General features: G+C 37.7%; 2 protein-coding genes across 2 annotated transcripts; both read right to left on the minus strand.

Annotated features, from left to right (window-relative positions):
- Positions 1–3460: 3460 nt before the first annotated feature.
- LOC121396919 (olfactory receptor 5V1-like) lies at positions 3461–4338 on the minus strand. Its single transcript, XM_041572576.1, has 2 exons — positions 4303–4338; positions 3461–4252 (listed from the first exon to the last, which is right to left on the minus strand). Exons 1-2 carry the CDS (start codon positions 4336–4338, stop codon positions 3461–3463), a joined length of 828 nt encoding a protein of 275 aa, XP_041428510.1.
- A 6907-nt stretch (positions 4339–11245) lies between these two features.
- Positions 11246–12178, minus strand: LOC108699097 (olfactory receptor 1E5). Its single transcript, XM_018230956.1, has one exon. It carries the CDS (start codon positions 12176–12178, stop codon positions 11246–11248), a length of 933 nt encoding a protein of 310 aa, XP_018086445.1.
- Between the last annotated feature and the right edge of the window lie 377 nt (positions 12179–12555).

Raw genomic sequence — 12555 nt, forward strand, 5'->3', positions numbered from 1 at the left:
CACAGTCTAGCAATCAGCTGCCATACAAATGCAAAACCTCGTATTTATGACTGTATTATATTGCAATGGCCTACAGATGGCTGCAAACCTCCCAGAAGCATTCCAAAACTCCTAGAAGCATGTTGTCAGTACCTCCTAGGGTTAAAAGTAAGTCCGTCTGTAATGCACATTCCAATCGAGAAACACTTCTATCCAGTGACACATACTGTAACTGTAAGGAGTCTAGGGACAATAGTGGAAGAAAAACCAATGTCTACTATAGAAAGATTTCTTATGAAGAAAATATATGAGTGTCTGTAGATGTGTATTCAAAAGTAAAAGTCGTAACCTCCGTTGTATGCTGGCTAATGCACAAAGTTTGTCAGGTAAAATGGGAGACCTAGAATTAATTGCATGCTCTAAAAATGATGATATAATTGGTATCACTGAGACCTGGTGGGATGAAACTTGTGACTGGACTGTGACTGTAAATGGTTACACCCTTTTAAGAAGGGACAGAGGGATTAAAAAGGGTGGAGGAGTGTGTTTTTAAAGCCTGAATTAAAGCCATGCACTAAATAAATAACCATAGCTGGCACTGGTGAGGGAGTGGAATGCCTCTGGGTAGAGATTTTGACTGGGCAAAAAGTTGTATAAGTGACGAGTATGAAGCCCAGCTACTCTTACAAATAGAAACAGCTTCACAACTAGGTCAAGTTATTACTATGGGTGACTTCAATTATCCAGACATTTACTGGGGTAATGGGGTTGCCAAGACAGAAAAACTAGTAGGTTTGTAAATAAAGTATGCTGAATGACAACTCTTTATTCCAGCCGTTCAAGAACCTCCTAGGAGTAACTCTTTTGGACCTTTTCAAATTTGAGCCCCTTGTAACACTTATTATAACATCATTTGGCATGCAGATTTATTTATTATATCTATGAGTACAAAGTTGTATTTGGAGTATTAGTGGTGAAATCTAGAGAGTAAGATAAAATCAACAGCTGTGGATCTAATAAGAGAGTAAGAGTCAGATACTAGCATACTTGAAACTGTGTTTGATATAAACAAGGATGTCTGCTTCTGCAATCCAGTACTAAAGACAAGCCTGGGCTCCTTTCAGTTACCTGTGTCTGATGCAGTTTAGTCAGTTGGGATGTGTTTTCAAATTGGCAATCTTTATTTTATTTTTACAAAACCTATATATTGCAACACTACTCATTGCACAGTGATTTCGAACAGTGACCATTGGCACAGAGTTTGAACATTCTTGTTTCTGTTTGGGTTTCATTTTGGTCTCCAAAACAAATACAGGCAAGTGTGTGAGCAAGTGGTAATGAGCTTGTCTTACCTGTGTTTACTACAGGGTTCTGTGACCATTAGTGATAAGCGAATTTATTCGCCAGCCATGGATTTGAGGCAAAGTTTCCGAATTTCACATGTGCAAATATTTTCACCAAACTTCAGCGACAATTTGCCATAAGAAAAAACGCCCATAAGAATAAACACCCATTGACTTTAATGCATTTGGAGAAAATGCCTCCCAACATTTAAACCATGTACCAGCTCAATTAAATCTCTCTGAAATAATCCACTTTTTAATAATTAATGCGAGAATAAAGTGATGGTATCAGGCAGACATAATGTAATCAGGCAGGCGCTCAAAGGACCAATCCTCCACATAGACTTATAAAAGAATTATGTAGATTATTCGGTGCTTATGGCATAGCTTTACGCATTTCGTATCTCCACAGATACTTAATCATAGGCCTACGATTAAGTATCTGTGGAGATACGAAATGCATTAGGCTATGCCATAAGCACCGAATAAACTACATAATTGTTTTACAAGTATATGTGGAGGATTGGTGCTTTGAGCGCCTGCCTGATTGCATTACCATTTGGATCTGCTCCCTTAGCTGAAGGTTCAGAGCAGTGCACCTGAACCTCCTCCTATACTGGCTGCGTCAATTTAGTGACAATTGATCTTTTTGATGCATTGTATTATCCTTCAGACATAGCCCCAAGCACTGTCTATAGCACACTGTTGCTGAATCCATAGCGGAACTGTAGCTCCCAGCACTGTATATAGCGTAAGCATTTCATATTCAGTTGTGAAAATCCGGAGCTCCCGATCCTCTTGAACGAGCTACCAGGCATGGGGTCACCACTACAGCCTCCGAGGCCTTCCTGCCTTTACATAGTGGCAGCTGAACTTACTACTCCTTAGTGAAGTATAACTCAGCAGAATCCTCCAGCAGTAATGGCTGACCGAACACATGGCAATCCCCTTTTATAGGGCACAGCGACACCTTGTGGCTGCTTTTGGGATCAGCCATGCTGCACCAATCCAAGAGCTCTGCCCCTGGAAACTGTAGGAGACCGTGTATCCACCATGAGGCTCCGAATGAAAAGGGGAACTTAAACCTTTGACAACTGCGCAAGCGCCAAAAGTGGCGGAAATTGCAGAAGTGCCACAAGAAGACCTGAAGATTACAGAAGAGAAGAAGGCGCCCATGAACTCCGATGCCCTGCATCTGCAATGAGAGGTAAGTAAAAAAATAGGGGCATTTACCAGGGGTAACACCTAGGCTGGGGGATAGCAGGGAGGGGGCCTATGTAGGTTAGGAAGGTAAGGGATTTTAATATAAAGAGTTTGGTTCTCCTTTAAGCTGTGCATGTAACTGACAGAGAGTTCTTGCACATACCCCCACTGTATGTATCCAGCTGAAACTAGAACTCTAGAGGGAATAACATTGTACAAACCACTGGCTAATAATTGTGCTAAGAAAGTAGAAAAGACCAAGTGTTGTCCTGGCAAACAAGGAGTTTGTGTCACTAATAGAATGGCAAAGTTATACATGTGCAACACTTACTACTTTATATTTTTATAGAAAACCTGCTGTAAGGTTTGTAAGGAAACCAAAATTTGGATACAAGTAATTTGTGTAATATTTTTTCCAATATGTTTTGTTCTGCGGATGCCCATGTGTAGTATATGACATTTCTTTTGTGCACCTTAAAAATAACTGAACAAGATGTATAAAAATCTATTGCATTGTAACATTTCTTGATGTACCATCAATTATGCACCCTTTAAGGATTTTGACCTTGACTTAACTAGTCTAGATCAGAGATTGAATAGATGTGGCCACTTTGGCTCAAGCCTTAACCAGAATCCTTTTATAATGGTACTTTTATCAATCTCAGATTTTAGAAGGTATTATGATCAGATAAATATGTCACATACACTGTAATTGTGCAGAAGCTGGAGACCACACCACCATCTCTACCCAGCTCCTTGGTCTCTATATTTTTTTCCTTACTGTAGTGATCTGTGATTTACAATCAAGGGATGAGTCCAATACATAATAGTTCTTTGGGAATTTTCAGAAAATTTCTTTTTTTTAATTTGTTTTCTGATGGTGCCTTTTACATCTTTATTTCTCATGCTGTATATGAGAGGGTTCAGCATTGGGATCACAATCGAATAAATAATTGTAACTGTTTTGAAGTTTCCGAGTGAGGGATCATATATAACAAGATGGTGCCATAGAACAAAGAGACGACTGTGAGGTGGGATGTGCATGTGGAGAAAGATTTTTTTCTTCCTTCACTGGAACGGAAATTCAGAATAGTGGAGATTATGTGAATATATGAAATGAGAGTCAAACAGAATGAACACATGGCAATTATAGTGGCTGTGATGTACACGGCTAACTCATTGGGCCAAGTATCTCGGCAAGAGAGACGAAAGAAAGGAGGCATCTCACAGAAAAAATGGTTAACGGTGTGAGAACGACAATAAGGCAGTTGGAAGGTAAAAAAAACATGGAGAAAAGCACTGATAAAGGAAAGAGTCCATGATCCAGTAGCTACACAGATACAGAAAGTCTTGTTCATAACTGTATTGTAGTGTAATGGTTGACATATGGCTGCATACCTGTCATAGGCCATAACAGCCAGAATCAAACACTCCGTCCCTCCTACAGCTAAATTGAAGAACATCTGCAAAGCACAATCTAAGACTGAGACACTTCTATCCTGTGATAAGGTGTTTATCATTATTCTGGGTGATATGGTGGAAGATAAACAAATGTCTAAAATGGAGAGGTTGCTCAGTAGAAGGTACATGGGTGTCTGCAGCCGCTCATTGATCCTCACTACGATGATAAACAGAGAGTTTGCTGACAGTGTGGTTATATAGATTACAAAGAATACTGAAACATATATTGCCTGTAGGTATGGGATATTGGTGAGGCCAAGAAGGATTATTATTTTATTATTAACATGTATTTAAATAGCGCCAACATATTGCGTATGAATCTGTTTGATGAGGTTTGATTTGAATTCTCCATATCATATACAATATCACAGCTGATTCAAACTAATTGAAAACTACCTTGAAATATATGAATTCAAAAGCATATCTCAACTTTCAAATATATATTTTTTGCAACACTTTAAGCTATTGAGATGAACCCATTTGTGATTTTTTTTTATAAATAGGCCCAAAATTATGGCGAAAGAACTAACATTCACATTTCTATTTTTTTCACAAATTAAATTTTTTTCTATTAACATTTGTGTTTTTTAAATTTCTCTAAAGCTTTAAAAATTTGAGATTTATGAAGTGTAAAATCCTTGAAAACCCCTAATAAAAAGTTTTGGCAAGTAAAAATATTTGTGTCACATAGAATTCAATGGGAGCTGAGTTCATTGGACCTTGCAATTTGAATTTTTGGAGGTTTTTGTATTTTTTTGTGCAATGTTCAGCATTTTTTTTCATACTTTTTAATAAATTAAATGTCTTATAGAAAATTAATTTATTAATGGTTTCGAAAATCTCTGAAACCACTAAAATAATAATGTTGATAAATGGTTATCCCATTTGTCAAGACAAGTTGTCTCAGTTCTACCAGGGGTCTTGCAGGAAAATTACTAAGGTATGTATTAAAGGGATACTGTCATGAGAAAAAATTTTTTTTCAAAATGAATCAGTTAATAGTGCTGCTCCAGCAGAATTCTGCACTGAAATCCATTTCTCAAAAGAGCAAACATTTTTTTATATTCAATTTTGAAATCTGACATGGGGCTAGACATATTGTCAATTTCTCAGCTGCCCCAAGTCATGTGACTTGTGCTCTGATAAACTTCAATCACTCTTTACTGCTGTACTGCAAGTTGGAGTGATATCACCCACCTCCTGTTTCCAACCCAGCATCCAAACAAAAGAACAATGGGAAGGTAACCAGATAGCAGCTCCCTAACACAAGATAACAGCTGCCTGGTAGATCTACAACACTCAATAGTAAAAACCCATGTCCCACTGAGACACATTCAGTTAAATTGAGAAGGAAAAACAGCAGCCTGCCAGAAAGCATTTCTCTCCTAAAGTGCAGGCACAAGTCACATGACCAGGGGCAGCTGGGAAACTGACAAAATGTCTAGCCCCATGTCAGATTTCAAAATTGAATATAAAAAAATCTGTTTGCTCTTTTGAGAAATGGATTTCAGTGCAGAATTCTGCTGGAGCAGCACTATTAACTGATGCGTTTTGAAAAAAACATGTTTTCCGATGACAGGATCCCTTTAAGTAGTAGAGAAACATTTCCTTCTGTGAGAATAACTTATTTTATATACTGTATAATTTGTGAACAGATTGGGATTCACATTTTTTCTACGTATGCATTCAAACATGTTTGTTTACTGTAACACCACCAATATGGCAAGGCTGTTTCCCATAGACTCCATTGTAATCAAATTTCAATTTTTTAAATTTTTAATTAAAATTCTGGCCCTTGGCCATCTTTGGACAACTATGCATGTCTCTATGTCTATAGTTAGCACCTGAAAGCCAAACTTTTCCCTCCTTCCTCAAAGGAATAGTAACACCATTGAATGAAAGTGTTTTAAAGTTATTAAAATATAATGTAGGTGTTATTTACTATAGCTTTCATTACATTTTTAGTATGAAATCCGAATATTTTGTGAAAAAAACCCCACAAATTTTTCATAATTTGTTATACCCAAATCCAAAAATACAGCATCTCAGACCTGCCGAGGTTGCATTTAAGTCAAAGGGAGAAGTTCCAAAGATATATTGATCCGTGTTGGGTTTCTTGCAATAATCCAAAGATTTCATGTTTTTTTGGGCAAAAATCAGAAAAAATATGAATATTCTGGTGAAAAATCAGAAAAATGTGTTTATTTTGCATTTTTTCGGGGTTTTTTCTCTCAAAGAAAAGTGCAGTGTATTGCTGGAGCAGTCTAGATACCCATGGCTACAAATATGTCACTTGATGCAGACACATTTACCAAGTTACAGAACCATCAGACCTTCCACACTAATGGAACACTTATGCAGGTCGAGCAGGTATGGCAAAGGAGTGCTATCAGACTGTTACAAAATGCTTATACAGAAAGACCCAGATCGGAAATTATTGTACCAGCTACGATGGGAACAGGATCTCAATATAAGTCTTGCACCAAAAGATTGGGACTTGATCTTTTCAGCTTCTAAGGGCGCAACTCGATGCACTAACCACATTGAACTCAGCAAGAAAATTCTTTTCAGATGGCACTTGACACCTGCTAGAATTCATTGTATCAACCCTACCTATAACCCAAAATGCTGGAGAGGTTGTGATACCGTGGGTACCCTGTTACATATGTGGTGGGAGTGCCCGCAAGTGAAAAAGCTTTGGACCTCGACTTTTGAATGGATTAAAACTCACTAGGAAACCAGAGCTAGCACTCCTTAATGCAGCCCCACCGGATTCTACTCCCACTATGAGGAAGCTGTTGTTGTACATCTTTACGGCGACAGCTATGATCATTGCTAGAAAATGGAAACTTAATACTGATTATGCTCATATGGACTTCATCACCCTGCTTTCTTCCAGTGAACAAATGGAAGAGATGGCAGCTACTCTGGAGGATAAACGGGAACTGCATGACAAAATTTGGCTTCCGTGGCAGCAATATATTGCTAAATCCAGTCAGGCAGATGCATCCTAGGTCCTCCCTGCTTCTATTGCTCCTCCCTTTTCCTTTTCTACCCCCCCCCTTATGTTTTGTTTTTTCTTTTTCTTTTAATGCGGCTACCCAGTTCATTTTAGACAACCTATGGAGACGACATTCATATCGAGGAGACACTGTTATGAGAGATTTACTGATTTCTGTTTATTGTTCACAATGCGTAGCAATATTACAGTGCAGGTCATTGTATGTGCCATTCCGCAGTTATCTTGAATATGCTGTATGTGACGCTTTTGTGGATGTGACAATAAAGCATTTGTGTTAAAAAAAAAAGAAAAGTGTAGTGTAGAAAAGACGTAAAGGTGAAAAAACCTGTGCGGATTTGGTCGGAGTAGTTTTCAGAAAATATTGAGATAAATTTGGACTTTGATAAACGGGCCTTATAGTGTTGCCATGCCTTAGTAAAACTGGTTTGTGTTTGCTTCAGAAACCCAATTATAGATTATATAAGCAAGGAGTTATGTAGCCATGGGGGCAGCCATTCAAGTCACACGTTACATAGCAAATAACAGATGCAGTCTGCAGAATAACACTGTATTCTATTACAGAGCTTATATGTTATCTGCTGAGTAGTGATGAGCAAAATTTTTCTCTGCAAAAATGGGTGAAAATATTTGTTGTGCAGCCAAAAAAACTTTGTTGTGCTGCCTCGGGTGTCACGAATAATTTGTCACCCATAGAGTTCAATGCAGTTCGGCAAATTTTTTTTGTTGTTTCGCAAATTTTGGGTGGATCGAAATGGGTCAGAATCTCCCTTCACTACTGCTGAGTAACCTGTGCCTTTTCTCTTAGATGACTGCTCCCATGGCTACACAGCAGTTATTCTATATATACTTATATATATTACATTAGTCTTTCCCAAGCAAACACATAACTTTTACCAGTGCAGGGCAACAGTATATTATGGGCCAAATTCAATTCATTTACATAAGGTTATCGCCTGTTTTATAAGGGAAAACTCATGGAGGAAGAATTACTATAGGACGAAGTGGCCATCGCTAGTGAAAATTCACCAGAAATCCCATCCACAGGCACATCACCAATCTACTAACAGGCCTAGAGAACAATTCGGTAGTGAAAGAGACCGTCGCTAGCGTAGTTTCGTACCCAATCACCAGGGGAATTTTCGCTCAGGTGAATGATCGTTACTCCCATATTCATTAAAGTGTGAATTTTACAGAATGTTACCTCTTTCGCCAGAGTTTCCTTCGCCCCCTTAGACCAGGTGAACTAATAAGATGAAGCTTCATCCTCCTCAATCTTATGTCAGTAACATCATATGCTTTAAGCCGAAAAGTCACAACAATTCTAAAAAACACTAGTATTTTTTCATATTTTAAAGTTAGATTGCCTTTAAAAGTTCTAACTATAAGAAATGTTTGTGTTAACTTTTGTTTACCAATCTGAGGGGCATGCCACGTTTGTTTTAGGGTGGGCTCAGGTCTAGGACATTAGAGGATCTCTTTTGTCTTTATTTTGCTTCCTTGGAAATGTGTAATAATAAGTAGTGATGGGCGAATTTATTCGCCAGGCGCGAATTCGCGGCAGGCGAATAAATTCGCGAAACGCCCGCGAAAATTCGCCGAAAAAATTCGCCGGCGTCAAAATTTTTTTTTCGAAGAACGGACACCGTTTCGCGAATTTTTCGCCGTTTCGCGAAATTCGCGAATTTTTCGGCGAAGCGAAACGGCGCAAATTCGCCCATCACTAATAATAAGTGGCCACTCCAAGTATTTGTACCAAAATCTCTAATAAAGACGTATATATGACCTGTATGTACCTGCCCTATTCAAATTTACCTAAGTATAAGAGAAATAACGCTATAAAATGCTCACGCTGACGAATAAACGCTACTGAAACTTCGCCAGCATTCGGCTGCTGAGATGCAACTTCGCATTTTAGTGAATTAGCGCAGTGTTAACAAATTTGCGCCTGACAAAGTAGAGCGAAGTGTGGCAGATGGTTCGCTGGTGGAAATTCAATTGGACGGGATTCCATTGGAGGAGAAAAAACTTTTCTCTGAATTGAGTTGCAGTTTTTTCCCATAGACTTCATTGGGAATTTACTCCGACTTCGATACGAAGTAAAAATCGTTCGAATATTCGACCATTCGATAACCGAAGTACTGTCTCTTTAAAAAAACGTCGACTTCAATACTTTGCCAAATTAAACCTGCCGAATTGCCATGTTAGCCTCTGGGGACCTTCTACAAACTTTAGAAGGTGTGTAAAGACTACAAGTCTTTATACATCGAATAAAAATCCTAAAATCGTTGGAATCGTTCAATTCGAACGATTTTTGTTCAATCGTAGGATTGCCAAATTGGGTTAAAAAACTTTTCAAGTTTTTCAATTCGATGGCCGAATTTCGAAGTTTTTTGTACTTCGAAATTCGACCCTTGATAAATCTGCCCCTTCAGGTTTGAAGATCCATATTACAGAAAGATCCAAATTAAGGAATGATCAATTATCCGGAAAACACCAGGTCCTGAGCATTCTGCATAACAGGTCTCATACCTGTATTATCTTTTTAATTATCCCTATACGTATTATATGTTATGTGTCTAACAGTTCAAGCATGTTGTCTCAAAGGGAAGAAAAGGCAGTTCTGATCACAAGGGGTGTTACATTGCTCTGTACAGTTATACATCTGTCTCACAGAATGAATTCTAAATAACACAAATCCACAGAGAGGTTATGTTTCTTAAATGGCAAACATTACTCTCATACATTAAGGGGCCGATTCACTTAATTCGAGTGAAGGATTCGAAGTAAAAAAACTTCGAATTTCGAAGTATTTTTTGGGCTACTTCGACCTTCGACTACGACTACGACTTCGAATTGAAGGATTCGAACTAAAAATCGTTCGACTGTTCGACCATTCGACCATTCGATAAGCGAAGTACTGTCTCTTTAAAAAAAACTTCGACCCCCTAGTTCACCATCTAAAAGCTACTGAAGTCAATGTTAGCCTATGGGGAAGGATATTCCTTCGATCGTTGGATTTAAATCCTTTGAATCGTTCGAATCCTTCGATCGTACGATCATAGTATTTGCGCTAAATCCTTCGACTTCGATATTCGAAGTCAAAGGATTTCAATTCCTAATCGAATATCGAGGGTTAATTAACCCTCGATATTCGAACCTTAGTGAATCAGCCCCTAAGAGTAAAAGATAATGAGCACGTTACATGAGGAATAAGAAAAATCTCATTACTGTACCTGCACAAACAAGTGCTCATTGTTAGACACTGTTAACACAGAACCATGGTACACAGGTATGAGATCCATTATCTGGAAATCCATTATATACAAAGCTTTGAATTACAGAAAGGCAGTATCCCATAGACTCCATTTTATCCGAATAATACAATTTTCTTTTAATTATTTCCATTTTTTTCTGTAATAATAAAACAGTACCTTGTACTTCATCCCAACTAAGATATAATTAATCCTTATTGGAGGCAAAGCATGCCCATTGTGTTTAAGTCAAATTTAAATCTTATTTGAGTCAATTTATGGTATGAAGATCCAAATTACAGAAGATCTATTATTTGGAAAACTCAGAGGCCTGAGCATTCTGGATGACAGGTCCTATACCTGTACTCTCTGGCCTATTTTTATCTTTTATTTACCTTTGTTCTGCACTTAAATAGCATTTATTAATTGCCTGGGGCGGTCCCAGATGTGGATTCCTTTAGCCAAACCTCATCTGAAAATAACTTCACTTCAGAATCTGAATATTAAAATAACTTTTTCATGTTATCAAAAAAAAACCCCTTAAAACTATTGTAGGCTTTGCAAAATCGTATACTGTATATTATCTAATGGTTTATACAACTATGTAACTGAGTGTAAAGTTATTAGAAGCAAATGGCCTGTGGCACACCCGTTTTAAAAGGGATGTAACCCAAAACTAAAATAGTGCTTAATTTTAAGCAACTTTACCATATAGCAATTTAGTGCAAATGGAGAATTAATAGATGTGCCCCATGGCTCAAGCATCAACCAGAATCAAACAGAATCTCATTTATCTCTGCTTCTAGAAGGTATTGTGATCAGATACTGTAAATAATATGTCCCATATACTGTAATTGTGCAAAAGCTGGAGACCACACCACCATCTCCACCCTTCGCAGCACCTGGGTCTCCTATATTTTTATCCCTTTTTGTAGTGATTTGTGATTTACAATCTAGTCCAATACATGATAGTTCTTTGGGACTTTTCAAAAAATTTCTTTTATTCCCATTTGTTTTCTTATGGTGCCTTTGACATCTTTATTTCTCATGCTGTATATGATAGGGTTCAGCATTGTGATGACAGTCGGATTAATAATGGACACTGTTTTGCCTATAACTGAAGTTTCAGAGTGAGGGATCATATATATAAACAAGATGGTGCCATAGAACAGAGAGACCACAGTGAAGTGGGATGTGCAAGTGGAGAAAGATTTTGTTCTTCCTTCACTGGAACGGATCTTCAGAATATTGGAGATTATGTGAATATATGAAATAAGAATGAAAAGGAATGAACACATGCCAATTATAGTGGCTGTGATGTACACGGCTAACTCATTGGGACCTGTATCTCGACAAGAGAGACGAAAGAAAGAAGGGATCTCACAGAAAAAATGGTTAACATTGTGAGAACGACAATAAGGCAGTTGGAAGGTAAAAAAAACATGGAGAAAAGCACCCATAAAGGAAAGAGTCCATGAACCAGTAGCCATAGATATACAGAAAGTCTTGTTCATAACTGTATTGTAGTGTAATGGTTGACATATGGCTGCATACCTGTCATAGGCCATAACAGCCAGAATCAAACACTCTGTCCCTCCTACAGCTAAATGGAAGAACATCTGCAATGCACAATCTAAGACTGAGACACTTCTATCCTGTGATAAGGTGTTTATTATTATTCTGGGTACTATGGTGGAAGATAAACAAATGTCTAAGATGGAGAGATTGCTCAGTAAAAGGTACATGGGTGTCTGCAGCTGCTCATTGATCCTCACTACGATGATAAGCAGAGAGTTTCCTGACAGTGTGGTTATATAGATTATAAAGAATAATAACATACATATTGCCTGTAGGTATGGGATATTAGTGAGGCCAAGAAGGATGAATCTGTTTGATGAGGTTTGATTTGAGTCCTCCATATCACATAACACAACACAGCTGAAAAGAAAAAAAAAAACATGGAAAAATGTCAACATTTTATAGTTATGGCACAAACGTTGCTGGTAAAAGAGATTGGTGACATTCACTATTTGTTTCAAGTCTGTGTTTATGTAGCAGTTCTTTCAAAAAATGTTTAAAATTTCAACTTTATATTATTACCTTCATCAGTTGCTCAACTATATTTTGAGATGGCGGATGGGTAATGTCTATTTAATGTCAAAAAAGCTTTCTCTGATACTACAAAATATACTTTGAGAAAGTCATAGCTTTAAACTAATTTCCATGATTATCAAACCCTTCCTTAACCAATGAAGAAGGGTCTTAAATGTAATGTACTACACATCTTCTTTAGCAT

Source organism: Xenopus laevis, chromosome 8L, assembly GCF_017654675.1.
Source record: "Xenopus laevis strain J_2021 chromosome 8L, Xenopus_laevis_v10.1, whole genome shotgun sequence".
Lineage (NCBI taxonomy): Eukaryota > Metazoa > Chordata > Amphibia > Anura > Pipidae > Xenopus > Xenopus laevis.